This window comes from Netta rufina (assembly GCF_964035555.1).
Source record: "Netta rufina genome assembly, chromosome: 2".
Taxonomy (NCBI): domain Eukaryota; kingdom Metazoa; phylum Chordata; class Aves; order Anseriformes; family Anatidae; genus Netta; species Netta rufina.
The window spans coordinates 62,661,360-62,682,990 of record NC_140124.1 but is presented as its reverse complement, the minus strand read 5'-3'; the positions used below and the strand labels follow the sequence as shown (position 1 = coordinate 62,682,990).

The 21,631-nt window shown below is 47.8% G+C and overlaps 1 protein-coding gene across 1 annotated transcript in view; it reads right to left on the bottom strand.

Moving 5' to 3' along the window:
* The window catches only part of EEPD1 (endonuclease/exonuclease/phosphatase family domain containing 1), a 61,254-nt gene extending 41,431 nt beyond the window's left edge, over positions 1-19,823 (bottom strand). The window contains exon 1 of the mRNA XM_084306959.1: positions 18,684-19,823. Coding sequence (XP_084163085.1) covers positions 18,684-19,537 — 854 coding nt within the window. The 5' untranslated portion in view covers positions 19,538-19,823. The remainder of the gene's footprint in view (positions 1-18,683) is intronic.
* Between the last annotated feature and the right edge of the window lie 1,808 nt (positions 19,824-21,631).

Genomic DNA, 21,631 nt, shown 5'->3' with positions numbered 1-21,631 from the left:
ACTGAGAAAGAGGAACAAAGAGCTACACGGAGGATCTCAGAAACACGTGTTTCTTAGGCGATGCTGAGAACATGCCTGAAGCTGCAGAGAAGTGAAGACTCCTGTCCAATATCACATAAGAGAAGAGATGGAGATGGGACAGATCCAGAGTGGCTACCAACCCAAGCCATCGCCTTCATCTCTTAGACCACTTCAATTTTTAATGCTTTGTTTAGACATTTCACAGCATATGAAAGCATATACATTATGTAAGTGCTAATTATATAGTGCAAATGACTCCTACTTCAGATTTAAAGAAAGCCTTAATGCAATATCCATTACTTCAGCATTTACTCTTAGCTACTTGGGTCATTGGTCTGATTTTTTAATAGCCTCTGTGCTCCCCTCCTTCCCTCCCCCCCCCCTTTTTTTTTTTTTTTTTTTTTTTTAATTTGGACAAATATTTCCTAGCTATAACTCTGGCTACAATTTCGGGCAAATGCTGGTTTGTAAGGATTTTCTAATGTGAAGGAATCAGAGGATATCAAACGAACTGAAACTTAAAGCCTCTTTGGCACTACTCAGAAATGGGGCACGTGAAACTCAAAACTTGAAACTATTTGAGACATAGAGCTAAACTTAAGTTTCCTTCGAAGACGCAGCCATCGCTGGTAGTTACTTTTAAGAATAAGTCTAGCAGAACCAGGTTCATTTCATCGGACATATTTGGCTGACATTCAGCACATGGTTGACCAGTGCTAGGTTAGAAGCACAGGAAAGCGCTAGCAAAAACCATGGTCTCCCTCTCAGAAAGGCTCAGGCAGGCAGCAGCAGTTTTAGGCTGCCTCTTTCTTAAAGTGTGTCAAATAAATCCCCGAACACTGAACAGCTACAGCTTAGTCTTAAAAGGTCACGCACTATTTAAAAATGAATAAATAAATAAATAAATAAATAAATAAAAACAGGATAAAATAAAACCCAAAGCAGAGCACCTAAGGAATCACACAGGCTGGGAGGACTGCAATCAACATTCATTTAATTAGGCAGCTATGGTGAAACACGGACACCTATGAACTGCCACTGGGGCTCAAATTCATACAGCATGCTGTCTCTGTACATAAGCAGGGCACAGCCACGTAAACAGCTACTACAAAAATCTGTAAAAATGACCACTGCGTGAATTACAGAGCACTGTGCCTATGGGGGAATTTGCTCTCACCGGCCAGTTTGTGGGTGGTTTAAGCTCTGAAGCAAGGAGCACTTGTCATATCCGCTTCACCAGGTGTGCAACAAGGGACAATAGCTGTGACTGTGCTGGCAGCTCTGTCATCAAAGGTTTTCTTCTAGAGCAGGTACAAGTGAACTTCAAAGCAAAACCTCAAATCCTCCTAATTTTGAAAGGCGGTGAGGTGTTGTTTTTCTGTTTGTTTTTAAAACTAAAATAAAATTAAAGCCTCTCAGAGGGCCACAGAACGAAGACTTTGCTGCACACATGATTCTTGCCATCTTCTGTGCCTCGCTCACGCTGCATATCACAAATGCTTCAGGTGCTTTGGATCCAGGCTACTGTGAACCCTGAGCAGAGTGAACTCGCTGAACTGAAGTAATCCCCTGCCGGCAAGGATCCAGCCAGACATCTTTGGGGTTACTAGGATTCATGTTCAAAGAAGAGAAATGCTGTCTCTCTAATAAAAATAAAAACTGTCAAAGGCACATGGCTCAGCATTCAGTCAGATATTATGTGGTTGGGATTGCATTGCCACAGGATTTAATAAGAGGAAGTTCTCTTATCTCCCTTGGTTAGGCAGAAAAAAGAACCCCACCAACAAAAAACATGTCTTTTCAGCTCTAAAGAGAAAAGAGAAAAGCAGCTGTCATCACACAACCTCTGTATTAGTGGAAGTACAAGAGGAAAATAAAGTACCTGACATTACGCAAGTCTTAGCAGTGTAAGAAAGGTTAATAGAGTTTATTGGACTTCTAATAGGGATAATTATAGCATTTCTGCACAGCCCGTATGCATCAAAAAGGTAATTTCATTTGTTTTCCTATTTATTCTTCCATGACTAAATTCAAGGCTTTCTACCTCCAAACTCATTTTCATTCATGAGCCAATTACCTGCGCCATTTACTTTGACAAAACGAAGAATTTTTATGCAGCTGTGTAGCATATATAAAGGTACTGAAGCTTCAAGACACAGCAACACGCTAATTTCTCCAACGGGATGTCTTTTGTTTTACAGTTTTGCTGGCCAGAACATCCAAAGAGAAGGAAAACCTCCATGCCTTGTCCTGCTGTTAAAGAGTCCATGGAGTAGCATTTTGCGGGGTTACCATGCCAGGCTGGTTGCTCTTCGAGCATAGTGCCAGCAGGACTTGGGACTTGGTGGTGGCTGCAATGTCCTGACATGGACCAAGTGCAACAGTTCACATTGTGAGAGGAGGAGGAAGAAGAAAGAGACAGCAGGCCCAAGGGGATGGTCCTTAGAGAATATGGCAGCAACTCTGTCATGCAACAGACCTGGCTGTGGCCCCTTGGATGTTCGCTGTCTTTCGATAGTTTAAACAATCAAAAATTATTCAAATGTAAACTCTGCTATGGCCTATGTATGTGAAATAAAATAAATCATCCCTTCCCCTGTGCCTTGAACCCCAATACTCAGGGAAAGACCAGCCAAGTCACTGAGCCTGAAGGGGAAGAAGGGAAAAAAAAAAAAAAAAAAAAAAAAGGAAAAAATACAAAAATGTCATCATTCAGGAGTACTTCACTGAAGGAAAAAGCTGAGGACAAGATTGCAATCTGGCATCTCACTCTGAATAAGGTCATCTTGAATTGACACCATCCTCTGGGAAAGGAGCTCAAGAAAATGAGCATGTAGTAACACAGGAAGAAGAGACTTTGTGAAAGAAGGCCACAAAGAGAAAAGACAGTCATCATCCCTTCCTCTTTCAGGAAGACAAGAGGAGATGACAATGCACGTCACAGCTCAAGATGCAATCACACAGAAAAATGTTAAGAACAGCTTTACCAGAAAAGCAAAGTGTAAGAAGGGAGCAGAAAGGAGCATTTCAAACTTTCCTTTTGCCATTCGAAGAAGAACAAGAATATGTCAGGCACAAACTTTACTTGTAGCCCCGACGCACAGTTTAACAATTGAGATGGACAGATAAAGCAGTGTGTGGAAAACTAGGATGGGTTATCACAGGAGCACCTCAACACAGGTGCTTCCCTCTCCCCTGCAGAGGGCTGGGGACACATTCCTCTTTCCCACAGCCCCGAAGAGCAGTGGAAGAATCACAGAACAACTTGGGTTGGAAGGGACCTCAAAGATCATCTAACTCCAACCCCCTGCCATAGGCAGGGATGACACCCACTAGATCAGGTTGGCCAAGGCCCCATCCAGCCTGGCCTTGAACACCTCCAGGGATGGGACACCCACAGCTTCTCTGGGCAACCTGTCTCACCACCCTCACAGCGAAGGGTTTCTTCCTAATGTCTGATCTAAATCTACGCTCTTTCAGCTTAAAATCCCCTTTAGATAGGGCTCCTCATCCTATCACTGCCTATGGCTAGGTCCTGCCTTCCCAACGTCTGAAGGCTAGCAGAGCCCATGGGCCGAGCAGGCAAACAGCCACCAGCAACTGCTCGCCTCCTGCCTAGCAAAGAAACCTGGGCTGTTTGGGTTCAGCTCCAGGTGTGTACACAGCATTGGTGGACTTTTTGTTTGGTCCCAGAGCAGTCAGATAAACCCGTGCTGCCTCACCACATGGCAAGGGAGGCAGAGCTGGGGTGTTAGCCTCCTGCGATGAGTAAGCAGGGACGGCGGGCACAGAGGCAGCGTGACGAGGAGTTTGGTAACCTCACGGGGTGAGCCAACACTCAGCTGGGATCAGCTCCCTGTCAGGAAAACACTACAGTGAGGAGTTGGTCAACACTGCTGCCAGCAACCTCTCCCGTGGCATGCAACCCACCTGCAGGGGTGTCCGGCTTTGCCTTCCCTCCCTCCCCACCCCCATCCCAAAACACAGCAGTGTTCAAAAGGCCCTTTCAAGAAGGGGAACACCCATCTTGTCTACAGGATGTGACAGGCAAAAGGGATGTGGGTTAACCGGAGGGGGTGCAGCAGCACGCCTCTGTCTGCCAGGGCCTTGCAGCCAGCCCGCAGGCACACCACACAGCCCAGGCTTCAGTCTCTAGATCACAACTGGCCACACACTTGGTAGACGTAGCTCCAATTAATCCCGTTATTTTATTTTTTTTATGGGCTATCTTCATGGTTTCTGAACTTTCAGAACTGGCAATGACTGAAGGTTAGGGCCCAGTCCTGTAGAGGTGACTTCTGTATCTGTATGCCATTGATTTAGGATGGAGCTGGCCGGTATTCGTGATTAAAACTGTTCACAGGTTCCAGTAATTAGGAGGGGACACCCTGAAGAGGAGACAAACTGCTGAATGGTGTGCACAAGCTCCTCCATCACACCTCCCTGCACCTCAGACCACATCCCACTCCAGCCTCCTCTCTACTCACATCAAGTCCTTTAGCACTGCACAGGCCCACAGATAATAAATAATATCACAAGGTGAACGAGAGGGAAAAGAAGCACAACCTGGTGTACTGGAAGAAGCTCTGACTCCAGTCTGACTTCACTGCTTGAAGGCAGGAAAAGGGGAAATAACCTAACTGGGATAGATTTGCTTTTCATCCTTTATCTGCTTTGTCTCCTTAGGTTCTCAAATGCTTCAAGAACTGTACAAAATCTGGAGCAGTAACGTTCACTCCTGATACCAGTCAGGTTAATCTCAGTGCCACTTGAGATCAATAATACAACTATCACTACATCATGGGGATTATAAATAATGTAATCCAAGCTTCCAAGGCTAAATTTCTGTGCTAAAAGATGCCCTTGTAAAAGACATGCACATATAGAAATATATTTTTTGCCCAGCATTTTGTTTTCTCATTGTACTCGTGTTTGGGAAGAAAAAAGGCTGGGAAAGTCCTTTCCTCCCTGTTCTATTAACCTGCTTTTATTTCCCCTGGCTACCTGCACACAAAGAAATAGCAAAGCAGCAGCAAACCCCCCAAATGACTGCAAGCAGGGTCAAGAAGGAAGCACTGTTTCTTCATGCTGAAAACCAGAAGGCCCACAGTGCCAAAAGTTTGTGCTTCTTGATGATCGGCCAGTGAGCAGAGACATTGAGCCCTGCCCAGAGGCAGCCCTGGTAGCTAAGCATCACTTGGAGAAATCCATGGAGCCAACCACTCGTACCACCATCACGCCACACAACTGCCCTCTGCCTTGGCTCATCGCTAATTCAGGGTTATGTTATTCCCATGAACTGCTGCTTGTGTTTCTGCACAGAAAGCAAACCAGAGAACATGCTATCCTCCATAAACACCATATTCTGCATGGAGGAGGGGATTAGGGGAAAACAATGGCAGAGTGTCTTCAGCAAGCTGGAAGCAGTCCCAGCTTCAAACTTCACAATGACACACAGGAAGAAGTTCTGAAAGCTTCCCAGTCAAAGAGTACCCCTGTGTGCCAGGCTTGGGGATGTCTGGACATAAGAATGGCCTTTAAAGCATAAGGACACAAGAGCACTGCACACAGACAGTGCCTGTGAATGCAGAGAACAGTGGCTCAAGCTCAGCTTTTTTTTTTTCTTCCTCTCCTTTTCTTCTCCTCTCTGGCATTCAGTGTTAATCGTGTTGTCCAGCTTCTTAACCTTATTTAGGTCAGAGGCTTCAATGCAAAATAGACTTAGAAACACAAACCTTCTGTGGGAATGAGAAAGCCTGCTTGGCCAGAAGAGGAGCTCCCCAGATATTAAAACTGAAGCACAATCATACTTCAGAAAGCGATGATGGGAAGATACAGTGCTTCGTGAACTGGGTTGGGCTCAGCCCAGCAGTGCAGTCTTACACCTCATGCAGCTTTACACATGCTTCCCATGTTATGGGGAGAGCTCCAAGGCCAATAAAGTAGCTCTTAGCATGCTACGTGCATGACGTGAATCGGAGTCGGGTGGATGCCTACCAAGATGTTCCCCGTGGTTTCACCCCTATGTTCTGCCAACTGCTGCGACTTCATGCCTTCCTCCACCCCAGTGTGCTGCAGTACACTTTCTTCTCCAGCCTGAACACGTGATAACCCCCCAAAAAACAGTGATGAAGTGGCAAAGGAGGTAACATAAGGCACCCCTAGTGAGCATAAGTGAGAACATTGCACTCTGCGCCCTGGTGACTGTTTTCCTGGATCGATATTGTGCTTAAAGTAATATAAACAGGGCTCTGGTGTTTTTTTCCTCAATAGTACTTATGCACCTGCTGGTCTACAAAGTACATGAAGTGGAAATTACAGCCCTTTTACAACACTATTCTCATTCCCATTTCTTGATTATTCTGAGGATAAACTAATCATTGCTCCACAGCAAGCATTTCAGGTTATTTGAAGAGGTGTCATTTATACTGGTTTTGTTAACATGACTGCCCCCGAAGTTATGTAATAAAATCACCTTATAAAAACAACCAAACTCATGATTTAACACCTATAGGCAATAACACAGTACTAAAATATCCAGACTGCCATTCAGCACACTCATAAGACAAAGCGACAGTATGGAAAAAGGGATGTTAAAACAGGGTGTCAGGGAAATGCACAAGTGTTTGATGGGCTGCAGCAGACAGGAGGGTGGAAACAGGGAATAAGGAAACTGTACACAGACATGTCATTAAGCAGCATTTTCCAAGTTCAATTTGTTTCCCTGCTGGAGTTCAGGTGGCACTAAATGGAGAAAAGGTTCAACAGTTCTCCTTTAGCATCAATTATTTTTGCAGTGGGAGAACTCCACATGCCCGTGCTTCCCAAGCTGCCTGTCATGGTACATGGCCAAGCTCCATCCTTGCACCATAGCAAGGCAGAGCAGCCTGCCACAGGAGGAGGGAACCAGCTGGGTTTGCTGAACAAGGAGCCCCAGCTCTACCAGTCTCAGTGATTTCTACCAGTCCCAAGTTACCACCTGGGAGGTACAACTTGAACCGAGCACCAGCGGTAATGAAAATGTTAGCAACAACCTCTGTGCTTTCCTGGGACAGTGGATTCAAGCTATTGCAAGACCTTTGTTCCCAGGCACTGTGAAATTGCCTCGCAGTAAATAGAGTGTGCAAAGTTTACAGACAACATTTGATCAAGTCTTTGGGATACAATGACCCTGGGAAGACCTCAAAATTAGGGAAAAAAATCCCTGGGAAAACAAAAAAACAACAACAGAATAACAGTGTAGACACTTCTGAAGTCTCCTGCAGAAGAGTTTTCAGATCATACTTATGTTCCCAATGAAAAACACACTTATATACCAACTAGGACAGTACTTCCACTTAGTGTTGCTCTGGCTATAGACTTCAAAGAATACCCTAAAATGCACCATTAGGTATTTTAAAGTCAGGCCATAGAGAGTTTTGTATGGACAACTTCAGACGTATTCCTACAAATACCAGAATTTAGCCAAATCAAGCCATATCTACACACTGGTGACAAATGACACCACCATGACAGAGCTGATATTCCTTCATTACTTTCTATTTTTAAGAGACATGCTTAATAGCACTCTGTGCTGAAGAACCGCTAGACAAAAAGATCCTCCTGATATAAATTCATCAGTCTTTCCTCCCAGAGTTGATGTCTCCAGGCACTATCTTTAGTAAGACAAGATGCATATGAAACAGCAATTGTGAAGTGGCACTGCAGCTTGGCAAAACCAGAAAGGCTCAACTGAAGGCAGCGAAATAGTTCTGGGTGGTTGTGCTGCTCAGCTCCGAACGTACATACAAATTCCTTTTGGACAATCACTCTTGCAAGATAAAAATAATTCCATGTCCAACACATCTGGAAGTTAAAAGTCCCATCTGAGGAAGTTTAATCCCATCTGAGGAACAGAAATTTAAAACTTAACTACTTTCTTCCTTCAAAGCAATGGTACAGGAGCCTCCTCTGTTTGCCAGAATTTGCAACACCCTCCAAAATAAAGGCTACACTTTTCAAGCAGGTTTTGCCTAAAACTTGAAATACCTTAAAAGACACCGATTTTCAAACTGCCTGCCAAGAGGCTTCAGAAGAGGAGAAAGAAATACTGCAGCACATCTTGGAACAGAAGACCGTGTTAGCATGATTTTGAGGAAATGTCAAGAATGATCAAAGGGAACTTGAGTTCTTGGCCTTGCAGGCAGGTGGAAGATAACACAATTCAATCCTGGTGGCTTGAAAGCAAAGGTTTGATCAAAACATACTTGGGCTAACTGGAAGCACTAAAGGTGTGGCAAGCCAAGTGAAGCCAACAAAAAAGGCTTTAGTTCAGTAGGCCTGGAGAGAGGATGAGGAAGGAGGGGGGCACATTCAGGTTAGAAGAGCAAGTGTAAGGGTCAGATCAAAGATAGAGGTAGTTTCCTTTCAACTTGAGAACTGATGGACAGATTATTGTGTATCTTCTTACTTTCACTTGCATTTTGCCTAAACGGGTGCACAGATGTGCACTTCAGAGCTCACAAAATCAGCTTTACACAAAGCAGAAAAAAAAAAAGTCAAAATGGGACTGAAAGCTCCTTGCAGCAGAAGGTGAAGTGAGACAAACCACAGCAAAGTCCAAGTGCTCTCAGTTTAAAAAAGAAATGGGAAATATCACATGCTTAGATAGGGCTTTTGCTTGTGCAGTACTACCTTTATCTATAGGTAGTTTTTCCAGCATTTTTATGGCCAACAGCTCTGTGTTGAAGTTGCACAAATATCTATTAAATCCATGAGCTGTTGACTGAGGACTGTTCAGCCTCAGAACTTCTATATTGTCCCTTAAGCCACAATTTCCTTTTCTGTGTTAATACTTCCATCACTGAAATTGGAAGTGATTAAGAGCAAGAAATTCAGATTTTTAAAGTTATTTTTTTGGTAACCAAGGAACAATCTTTTTCAACAGATCCCTGTGAGATACGTTGGAAGCAAACCCAAATTTCCACTAGCTGGATTCTTGCCTCAGGTAAAACCCTGGCTGCCAGTTTTTGGGTTCAAACCTCCCTCATCCCCTTCTGCTGCAGAAAATGAAGGTGTGATGCCATCCTGCTCATTGCTCAACACCATGTTTTCCTTAGGGAGGCCAGTGCAGAGGACAGTTGGCAGTGCTCGTAGTTTGCTTTGCATCGATTATGAACTGGGAATGTAAACACAGGGAGAGATAAGGGAAGGAGCAGTACAAAGGAACAGCAGGAAGATGTGGATAGACAGAAAGCCCCAAACTGTTGCTGCCAAAATCATAGCTAAACTCCAGCTGGCCCGTACAACGGTTGCAAAGCCCAGTCAGGTGCTGCGGCAGCATTTTCCTGTTCTCCAATGACATTTATTTTCTCTCTTAATTCAACAGCAGCTGTGATGTTTTATAAGCAGTGGGGACCTCGGGCTGCTACAGCAGACTTCCTCTTCCACGTGGCGTGGTGCTGGCGTGCACCTTACCACCGCCACTCATACACACCACAAGAGGAGAACAACTCTGAGGGATCACTAAGGTGGCCCTCCCTCATGCTGGTGGTCCCCAGCTCTGCCTGCAAAGGATGAGCCACATCTGCTTACAGCAGCTGAAGATGGCGTTACCACCACAAAATCACCACCTTGCTTATGAGGCAAGCGGTTCTGAATTGGATGGTAGGGGTTGTTCTCAGCTAAGGATAATCCCCTCCGTAGGAATTCACACTTCTACACATTTCTGTCTGCTTACAAGGAGAAAGGAGGAACAAGGTAGTCACTTTGTGCATTATGACCATGGGACTTCCTTCATATGCATTAAAAAGCAACAGACTTGAATATTTTGCAGTTAATTTTTCAGCACCAAATTAGAATCACTTCTGGCATAGCGCTCTGTGATTTGGCGGCAATAAGCTAGCGATGAACTTGGTCTTACTTGCTTACAGAGAGCACACAAAGAGACCAAACAGGAGCCCTAAGTTAGCATCTGCTGTGTATGCACCAGCAGGCCACTTCCAGCTCAGCAGAAAGCTGGCTAACATTTCCACCAGCCAAACCTCAGGGAGGTCATTGACCGGCAAGTGCCACGAGCAGCGCTGGAGAAAAGGCCATCAGAGCTGGGCAGCATGCACTCCCTGTGACCACAAGCGTACGACAGACAGACCAGCAAGGGAGAAGTGGAGAAAACTCAGCTATAAATAAAAAGGAGCCAAAGGAGAACTCCCAAAACAAAAGCAACAGCCTCTCTGCACTGTACCCAGGAGAGGTTCATGCTCTTTTCCCCTTGCTAGGCGAAAAAAGGGCACATAATTTTTTGCATGACTAACAGCGTATTACAAGCACAAGGGATTTAGGGCAGGAAACCTGCCACCACACCACAAAGCAAAATCCTTGTTGATCAATTAGCTGTTCACTAACCCATTAAAAATTAGCTCAGCTGTGAACAATTTAGACAGCTGCTGTAGCTGAATCCATACAGCAGCTAGACAGCTTCACCTGAACCACTTAAAAGAAAGGAAAAAGGCAAGCAGAAGGAAACTTCCCAATTCCTTCTCTTCTTCCTCATCCATATAAATCTAAGGCACAAATTGCTCCCAGGAATAGCTTTGTCTGGTGGGACTTAGTCCAAAAAGAGCAGGCGGGCATTACTGCACTGCCTCACAGTCCCACACAGACATGGGGCAGACAGACAGCCCGCAGAGCACCAAAGTGCCCTCACAAACCAGAAGTGAGTATGCCAGCATTAGCTAGAGGAACCCAAACCACATGAGCCGGCTGGGATGCTGCAAACAGCCCAGCACAACCCAGCTCCGGGGGGAGAGAGCCATGGATGGAAACAGGGTTAATTAGCTCAGCTGGAGCCCTGGAAAAATGCAGCACAATGCCCGGTCTGAAACTCACCTGAATTGTTCAGAATAAAGCTGGGTGTCTCCGAACAGCCCTGCGTTGCCTCGTTTAGACAGTCACTGCAATGAATCAACGTGCCCTGGAGCATGGTCCATGCAGTAATGCAGCACTTGAGTAGGGGGAAAAAATAACATATAGGTCGCTGGGGACTGCCTGCTGGACTCATCCCGCTGCAGATAGAGCGTGTTTAATAACCACAGTATTCCTGGCCAGCACTAGCATCTATGACAATATGATCTCAAATATTCTTTTCCATATGAACTATTTTTCTTATTATTCATGCGCTGTTCAACTTCTGGAACATCTGCCCATGCAGGGGCACAATCAGGGTAACCATCTTTCTCCAGTAACCTCTTAATTACCAGCCTCTAGTAATTTTACCAGCAGCACTGGAAATAACAGTGCAGGGCTGAAGCCTGGCTCCTGCTCCTGAAACCTCCCCGCCATGAGGATGGAAACAAGGTCAGCAGGGCTGATCTTCCCAGCTGCTCTAAAATATGTGTCGTGCTGGAAAGCAGCACCCAACTTGACCACGGAGTGGATGTGCTGCCAACGCCAGGGGAGGGAGGTGCAGACAACCCCTGGGCAGAGGGAAAGCACATCCTCACCTCTGGCATGGGAGAGGAGCTGCTTGGGAGGTCTCACCCACACCTTGCCAAAGCTTTCTGAGCACTCAGACACTCCTTCGCCAGCAGCATTATTCTCCAGTGAATCAGAGCTCGCAAAGTCCCCCCTTGTAAAAATAAAATAAAAAAAAATAATCTGGAAATGAAACAGCAATTGTGTTCCTATTTTTAACCACCATTATTAATAACGTGCCACAGTTCTTGTCTCCATCGCCCCACCATATAATAGCACTGAGAAATTACTGCAGCCGGTTGTAATTATTTCGTGAGGCCGCTGTGCTTGCATATGTCAGCTTACACCTGCACTGCTACGAAGAACAAAGCCGTTTAAAAATAAGTTATATGCACGCTATAATCTGTGTCCTATCAACTTCTCCCTGCTCATCTGGCCGAGCCTGGAAATTGTTATTTGGGCAGGGCTCCCAGTGACTTCAGGGAATGCTAATTACAGGCTGGAGCAGCAGGGCTCTCCTACCAGCGCGACAGCAACAGCCACGCTGAGCCGACCTCCGGCAGCAAGGAGGGTGCAGCTGAATCTGTAAATCCAGCATTTATGAAACATCCCTGCTTAGCACAGCTGGAGATCACAGCATGAGCTGCAAGCCAGGCCAGCACGGGGCTGCAGAGACAGTGTTTTCCCCTAGTTAAGCAGGGCTGACCGAGTTTCCACTCGCATGATGTCAGGAATTTGGGGGATTCAGTTCCCATGTTCGTAGCCCCTTGGCTTGGCTTGCCCCCATCCTTTCCTGGTAAGGACAGCAGCACCAGCACCTTTTGCCTTCAGGGGTGCTCCTGTTGCTCTTCTTAAGCTGCAGCTACAACACTACTGCTCCTAGGGCTGTACTGTGAGCTCCAAAACCGCAGAAGAATCACAGAGCATTAAAGATTTCTTCTTACAGGATGCAGCCCTACGCACAGATACCTACTCTGCTCTCTATACTCAGGCAGCGTAACTCTTCTGAGAAGCCAAGCAGGATGAAGTTATAGCCTTGTGGTCCCTGAAGCAGGCAATAAAATGCTGGTTACTCGCTTCACCTGCCTATCACCACAAGTCAGCTGATCCATTCGATATTTGCTGTGCAGGATACAGCAAATTCTGCAGAAGTAAATTTGGCAGCTCAGATTTACCAGAATACCTGCAACCTGCAACTTGAACCCAGTGATGTGAAACAAACATGCAGAATAGCCCCGAAGGCATGGATTGAAACTATGCAGACATTAAGTGCTGCCAGATGTATCAAGTCCACATGTTGGAAACGTTATATGTATATAACAAATGCTTTCCTTGCTGATCCGTTCCATTTCAGTCAGGCTCTGTGGTACAAACAGCAGGGGCAGAGGAAGATCAGAATAGAAGTCAGGGGAAAAGTAGGTTTTATTTTCTGTGGATGAGCTGACCTTTACCTACACTGCTCCTCCAGCCACATTCTCATCTTTAAGGGTGGCACACAGGTAGAAAGGGCTGCTTAGGGACAGTTGCTCAGATGTTCAAGGAATAAGCTCAGTTACACTGAAAGGAAGCCAGATGCTCCGATCACCCTTTAAAAGAGAAAGTCCCTGCAAAGGTCACAGGGTTAGAGGACAAAAAAAACAACAGTAACAACAAAACCCACACAAACCCACCCCAATTTTTGTCCTCAGAGGTATCATGAGATGCAACTGAATGGCTTGACATGTATCTCTACTTGCAGTGTTCATAACGAAACCTCTTTGCAAAGTACCCCTAGAAGATACCATCTCAAAAACCCCTTTATTCTCAAGCGTTTTCCTGGAGTCGCAGATGGCAGGATTTCCTACACATTACATAAGGAGGGGAGGGTGCATTTGTTCTTTTGCAGTTTAAGACTTATTAGCACAGCCGAGTTACTTGAGCCAGGCCTCTTTCCTGCTCTTTTATTGCAGGGGAATTATTCTTGGCAGGGCCCCAGCATGGCATTAGCCTGATGGAGAAAAAACAAACAGACACAGAAAGAGTCACAGAGCAGAAACACCTCAGGGCTCTGCCGGGTCGCCGAGAGTGTTGGTGACGGGAGAGAAATGACAAATGCAGCCTGGTGCCGAGCCTCTGGGGCATGCAAGAGCTGCTGCTACTACTACCAGATGCTGTCTGTGTGGGGGATACGTTCCCTTTCCATCATTCTGCTGGGAAACACGACCACAAAGCAGCAGGTTGGAGGTCCACCACCTCATCCTTCCTAAAGAAGCAGCCACTTTCTCCTCGCCCTTGGTCCCTGTGGGCTCTCCCAGCTTGTTGGGGAAGAAGTGTTGAATCCATTACCAGGGGAATGTCTGTCCGCCCACTGCCTTTTGGGAGGCAGATTGGGGCCGAGCTTCACCTTCCTGCAGCAGGAGCCCTGACACAGGTCTCTGAGCAAAGGAAAGTGAGGGACAGCATACCAAATTCTTACCTTACAGACCTCTCCACTGACATCAAACCCAGCTGCAGACAGCTAACGGGTCGCAGTGCTGGCGGAAGAGGGGCTGGCATGTTGGAAAAGATAACAGACAAGAACCAACAGGGAAACCATGCCAAGAGGAGAGAGAAATCACAGCCTCACAATAGCACCTGTGTTTGTTGCTCTACAGCAGTTTGTGCAACAGGTGTTAAGGCTTTATTACACACGTTTTGCATCAGGAAGGGCTAACTGCACCAACAAGCTGGGCTTAGACAGCAGCAGAGGAAAAGGCCAGCCTGAGTCGCCTGACATCTGGAAGGAGCCAGAGCCACGGTCCCTGGAATGTGAGCCCCAACCCTAGTGCTTCATCATCTTCCCACCACATGCTTTTTTTTTTTAATTAGTATTATTTATTTTTTGAGAGAGTGAGGGTTCGAGAGTGAGAGAGTGAGGCTTTCAGACTGTCAATTTCCATTTACTCAATTGCAAAGTATCATTACAAGGCAAAAAAAAAAAAAAAAAAAAAAGTCTTCAAAAAATTCCTGCTCGGTACTGTGAAGCACAACTTCCACCAGTTGGAAAGCCTCCCCCACAAAACGTGCTGGGGAACATGCACAGCTAATTGCTGCCCTCAGCTACAAGCAAACTTCCAAGCAAGCAATTAAACTAGAAGATGTATCCCCAGGGTGCTCTGTGCATCACCTGGCACAACACTCACCTGGGTCACCCTGCAGTCACGCAGCACATCCCAGCCAGAGAGAGCAGTTGCGGGGTGCCACAGCAGCCACGAGCTCAGTTTATGGCCAGGAGGGAGAAGTTTCATGCAGGTATGGATGAAGAGAGGAAAGCATTCCCTTCCCTCAGGTAGGGGACAACCCTCGTGTTCTTCTGTTGACCTTGGCCAGAGAAAACATCTCCACTGGGGCTGCAAATCCTCCCCATGAAGAAGCAGGTGCATTCGATCTGAACTCGCCATGCCAAACACATGCTACTTTTTTTTTTTTTTTGAGGTGCAAATAAACTGTTGGTGACTTCTCCCCAGCCTCAAGAGCTGATGGCAGCTGGAAGAGGCGACCTGCAAGGAATGCCAGCTCTGTCCTGCCTTAAACAAATCCCACATCTGCTGTACCACGTCTGCAAGAAATGCCAGGGGTTTGGGCAAATTCACCCATGTTTGATACTTTAATCCAATTAAGTGTCATGCTCGCCTCCACGTTCACCATGTTAATCTCTTCTAAAATTACTCTCTAGTCCTCTGAATGAAAACACCTCTGTCCTCCACTCCAAACACAATCATAAACATAGATCCTTGAAATATAAGAAAGAGACTGAGGACCTTGCTGTATTTCTCTATTTTTGTGCCGCAGTGGTGGATTTCAAAATAGCTTAGCAGTAGCAGTCATACTCACTTATTTGGTACACACTCCTCTTGCTGCTATTCTTAAGAAATTTAGCACTGTGGGGAGAGTGTGGAGTATATTTTCCCTCCTCCAGCAGATTTCTCTGTGTGAAGTTTGACCTTTTCTTGCCTTATTTTTTTTCCTTAAATGAAATAAAAACAAATGAAGGCATTGTCCTTTTCCCTTCCTGCAACACTGCTCTCCCACTGCAAAGGCTGCCCAAGGCTTGAAGAAGCTCATGATCTGGCCTCACCTGGAAATGAGCAGCAATTCCCCTCCTTGCTAATGCCTGAAAGAACAAGCCCAAGGGGTCTCAAAGCTATTTGAGGTGAACCAGACAGGAGGGAAAAAAAAGCCACAAACAAGAAAGAATCATTAAAACCAGCATTTCAACTGGCATGAGAGTCCCTGGACAGAGATCTCCAGCTCAGACTAAGATTCCTTGCTGCTCCTTAATGTTTTTAAAACCGTCTTCTTGACATGCTGTACATTTTTCCTGGATTTAGAAAGCTATGGGAGGCAGGCTGTCACACATTCTGCCACAAAGCAACGCTCCAGCCCCCGAGACCACACAGGACCGTACGGTATGAGCACGCAGCAGCACGCTTATTTACATGCAGACAGTGGTGCACAAAGTGCATTAGCAAGGCAGGCAGGCAGACGCTCCCACAAGCTAAGCTGTCAGGCTAAATAGCCTTCAGATCCACCAGAAAAAGCTTTGCTGCTCAAGTTTCCAGCTAGGACCAAGCATGGGCCATCCGCTGAGCTCCTTAAGCATGCACCTTCCATACTGCACTGATTTTGGTAGGCTGAAGCACTGATAAGCCCTGTGCAATTATGTTTTTTTGACTGAAGAAGCAAACTTCTTACTAATCTGTTAGTAAGAAGTAAAAGATTAGTAAGAAGCTGATTCACCTGGGCAAAGATTAGTTTGCAAGTCATTTTTATCAGTTTCCAGGGTCCAGGAAGCTGGGGCAGGGAGGCAGACCGTGGACTTCACACACACAGGCAGCTTCTGAGCTCTGCAAAGTTTGTTTTACAGCTACAAAGCTCCACAGACTGCAGCTACACAGCACGAGCAAGAGGAAATTCCTTCTCATTGCTCACTGAGGTGCTGAGTAAGACTTTTCCTAACATATACTTTTATTCCTGCATTGTGTCCACTTCTCTGTTCCCACATTTACTTTCCCAGGAAGCTTTCACAGGCCTGTCTGTAGATGCACATCACTCACTCATTTCTTTCCAACTTATCACAAGTGTGGTCAAGTACAGAGAACGATTGCCCCATGCTCTCCCCATGTGATTGATGGTATTTGTGCAATTAAACGGAACAGCATGAAAAAACTCCTTGTAGCAGGCTCCTTGAAAATCTCAAGGTTTCAGAGAACCCACTCACACCCCCCAGCACACCCACATACCTGCTGGGTTAAGCTGGATAAAAAGTGCCATGCAGGCTAAAAAATAAAACAAAGCAAAACAAACAGTTATGATCACACTCTGCATGCACATGCAGGCTTATTTTATATGTCACTTTCTTTGCTTATCCTTTTTAACAGGCGGGTTGTTTTGGGTGCCCCAGCGATGCTGAAGATGCAGAAGTGGCAGACAGTTAACACTTGACCAGACGAGGCCCTAAGATGAACAAAGGCACAGAAATCCCCAAAGCCACTTCTCTTCCAGAACTGGGACCTAATAATCCTAGCTGGGCTGTCATCCCCATTTTGGCCATCGAGCAGTCGTGGCTGGAGGGTGAGAGATGCTTCCTGTGTCGGAGCATCAGGCGCCCAAACAGCACGCAGCAGGGCAGGCGGAAAGCAGCACAAAGGTGTCCCTGCCCAGGAACACGGTACCACGATGCAGGATGCCAAAACACTGTCGCTGTCTTTCTAGCGTGCCTGACCTCTGCCAGCACACCGACAATAGCTGTTATGCAGCACGGCAGGACAGTAGCAGAGAAGGACAGGGCTCTCGGCACTCCCAAGGATAACAGTTTGTCAGCGTTTCCTTTCCCCACTATATCCCCTCTTCAGTAGTCTGAGAGTCACCTGTCTGTACTAATTTCCAGCTGGGAGTTTGAACAGAAGCCAGAGAGCAAAGTAAGCTTCCCAGTGCCATAAACCAAACACCAGACCCACTGGGACAGATTTAACATGTGGAAAGGAAAGGGCAAAAGTTACTGTGAAACCCTCATTGCATTCTTACAAACTTATAGAAAGCAGAGAGTATAGCAACGAGATATTTTGGCAGAGAGATACCCCCAGCTCTGCTGTGTGCCTACCTTACAAAAATTGCTCTTGGCTTCTCAGCCATGAACAGGAGAAGCACTATCCCCCTTTAGTAGCAAAGGTCAGCCCAGCCACTGACCACACCACAAACAGATCTTGCTCCGTGCCCATAAACCCAGCAAAATCAGGGCTGGCTGGCTGCCCGGAGCAAGTGTCAGCAGCCCAGCTCTCCCCAGCAGGTGCCCTGCTGCCAGGGCAGAGGGAAGATGCAGTGGGTTTGCACCAGCCTGGCACAGGGGCAGCCCAGGGAACTGCCCCACACCTTGCAGATGAGCAGCACCCCCAGATTAGCAAGCACCTGATGACTGCTTGTTAATGACCTGTGTCACCCTCATGAGACAAGCTGTGGCATTCTACGCTCATTACACTGCCCAAAACATACCGAGTGTGCTCTGAAGTCTTTTGATTTCCCCCCCCAATGAAGAGTGGGTCCAAGAGAGGGCAGACTACAGCCCCAACACTGAGGTTAAGGAGGTTACCACCCAAACAAAACTTTTTAGAGAAGAAACGCTGGAAGGTCTCAGCTTGGCAATGAGAACATAACTGCTGCAAGGCTCTGAGAAAGGCAGAAGCAGCTCTGTATCCAGCCTCCCCAAGTAGCACTAAGATGCTTGGGAAAACACTGTGAGAAACAGGGTATACACAGAGCAGCCCTTCTCCTGGTATTCCCTCCTGGCTTCTGGTAGGGAAGACAAGCCTGTAATCTGTTCAAAAGGCTCACGCCTTGATGAAGAACCTGTCCTCGACCACAGTAACAAGTCTTAGCAGGCCCACTGCGACCAACCATAACAGCTCAATCTTTCCCACACTGACGAGCATAAATACCCATGCACATCCTCAGGTGGGCTATCACCTTCTAAGGACTACGGTGGCTCCACCATGCGACAGTGACTGCAGCCCCAGCATTAGAACTCAATCAGAAATCCACCACAAGAAGCAGGAAGCATTTAATAATCCCAGGAAGCAATGAGACACGCAAAGTACCAGGATCACTACGGGACATTACACTGCTCTAAAACCCAAAAGGCATTGACCTAGGATCCCATGGGAAGCTTGGACTACCAGACAAGAGCTGCCTCTTACCTGTTCTCCAGCAGCGTCATGCAGACGACCTCCCGCACGCCCGGGTTGTTGGCCTTCTCAACGGAGCAGCTCTGCAGGTTCCAGGTGGCCACCCTCAGCACGGGTCTGCCGTCCCTCAGCCCCCCGAACATCTCCACCGACGGGCGAGTGGAGATGATTTGGGTTGGGCCCCCGGGGGGAAAATCCAAGTCCTCGCTCTGGAGGCTTAGCGAAGTGGGGCTGGGATGAGGCTTGGCCGTGAAGTTGAGGCCACCGTTGGTGTTTGTCGAAGGGGGCCGGGACCTCTCTGCAAAAATCTGATGCCTAATTTTGTCTAGGAAGGAGGAGTTGATGCAGTTCATCCTCACCAGGTCCTCGATACTTTTGAAGGGCCCGTGCTCCTTCCGGTAGTCCACGATGCTGTTGGCGATCTTCTCCGTGATGCCGCGGATGCTCATGAGCTGCGCCGGCGTGGCAGTGTTGATGTTGATCTTGGTGGCGGACAGGTAGTGCTCGGAGGCCGGGTCCTTCCGCAGGGAGCTGGGTGAGTGCTGCGCCGAGCTGCCCTTGCTGCTCACGCAGATCTCGAACTTGACCTGCTCCAACTTGGCCGCCCCAACCCCACTGACCAGCGCCAGGTCCTCCACCTTCTTGAAGCCACCAATGTACTCGCGGTACTCCACGATGTTCTGGGCCACCACCCGGGTAACCCCGGGCAGGGTCATCAGCTCCTCCTCCGTGGCCGTGTTGATGTTGAGCCTCTCCTGGTTGACCAGGATGTTGCTGAAGTTGCATGCCGCGCTGAACTTGCGGCTGTGGCACAGGTCGCTGGGGTCCCGGGGAATGGAGCGGTGGCAGCCCAGGTTGCCCCCCATCTCACTGCCACCACCACACCGCCGAGCTGCCCAAGCCGAGGGGGGCTGCGAGCCCGGGACTCATGGACCCCACGGGTGCCTGGATGGTGGGGGGACAGACCCCAAAACGCTCGGTCAGCAACCACAGAGTACTCCTGTACCCTTCCTCTTCCTCCTCTTCCTCCTCCTCGGGGTCCACCAGCCGCCCGCTCCTCTCTGTCCGCCGGGCAGCGGGGAGAGGCGGCCGAGCTGCCCCCGCCTCCCTGCCCGCCCCAGCCCCGCAGCCCCCGCCGGCTCCTACCGCTGCCCGGTCCCGCCGGCGGTAGTAGGAGCTCGGCGGCAGCGCCCGCCCCTCAGCCGGCCCAGGCGGGGCCTGGCAGCGCCACTGCCTCCATCCCCGCCTCCATCCCCGCCTCCCCGGGCGGAGGAGGGGAGAGAGGCGGCCCCCGCCGCGGCCTGGCCGCCGTGGGCCGTCAGCGAGTCCCCTCCGTGCAGCTCGACACCCCCTGGGGCACCCCGTGAAGGCTCAGACCCAGCCCCGCAGCTGGAGGGGCAAGAGTTAGTTAATTATATCCACAGGTTTTGGTTTGCTTCACACAGTTGCATGTCTTGGTGGTGGTGGTGGTTCAGATTTGGGGGCACAGCTTGAGCCCTCGGGACAGTGATCCCCAGGCTGATCACCCCTCAATAAGTTAGCCTATCTGCTTCAGCCCACCAGCCCTGGTGCACCGCACACCCAGCCTCTCCCTGGCACACAGCACCATTGTCCTGCCCTGAAATCCTTGCTGCTTATTGCCCATGTGCCTCAGATGGTGTTAAAGAACCTCATTCGTGTCCCAAAAGCTGCAGCAGCCCACTGCAGTCAGTGTTGGTAAAGGCACTGAGGTGTTTATCTGGCTTCTGTTGCACCGAGCCCCATGCTGGGCTGGCTGCAGCGCTATCTGGAGCCAAATGAGCTCACTCCAAACCAGCTCGACCATGCCCACACAGAAGTGACTGCAATGTCAATGAATCCTAAATATAATCGGTGGGTGTAATTGCAAGGAAGGGGGAGGACAATTGAAGGAAGGAGCAACATATGCGTGCAGATGCCAGCTACGCACCCCAATGCTGACAGTTCACATACGTTTCGTTTATCCAGCCAGAACACGGTGCATGAGCATTTTCAACATCAAGGCTCTGGACTGGCCCTCACAAAAAGCTAATCAGCTTGCATTAGCGGCTTATGTATGCATTTTCCATGGTAAATTAATGGAAATTATTTGGGTTCACCTGAAATAAAAAGCTGAATTTGTGTAGCTTCTTGATTAAAGGGAAGGGGTATGTGATGCGAATTAGGAAGCACAGGCTGCACCAGACTTTTAGCTTGCACATGGGCACTGCTGCTATGACATTTGCACTAGATATTCTGCTGCAGATCGCACATTTCTCTTCTCCCTGCCCAAGCAATAGAGTTAGCAAATTACTGGAATGGGTACTTGCTGCATTAGGGCACTGGCTCTTTGCTGACTGCTGGAGCGGTGAAAGTGCTCGCTTAGGTGATTAAATGCTTCCATGTCTACTGGAAAGTGCTCTGTGCACTGCGATAACAGTGGCCAATGCAGCAGAAGTCATGCTGGGCCTAATTCTACTGGGATGATACTAGCACAGAGCTGGAAACAATTAACCGCTCATCTGAGTATTCTTTGCGAGGCAATATTATTACTGTAATAGCTCCAGAAGCTGTTATCTCAATACTTTTATCTCAATAATATCTCAATACTATTATCTCAATAATACACACTCTTCTGCTTTCTACCATAGGTTGGTTAGAATTGATTCAGGCTCATTAAATAAGTTTTGAAGCTGAAAAGTACCAAAATCCATTTGAGGTGTGCCCCCATGACTGCAGGCAGCACCGGCTTTTCTGCATTTCAGACAAAAGGCAGGAGCATCTCCAGAAAGATGACAGGCGTCACTCCTGTCCAGCATTTTCTATTGTCAGCAACTACTCAACACTTTTTGCATCTGCAGCATGAAGATAATATGCAAGGCTGGACACAGCTGCAGTCTGGGTGAGGATGCAGAGCTCAGGGTTATGGAGTGGGTGTCCCATCACCTAGCCCGGAGTATGAC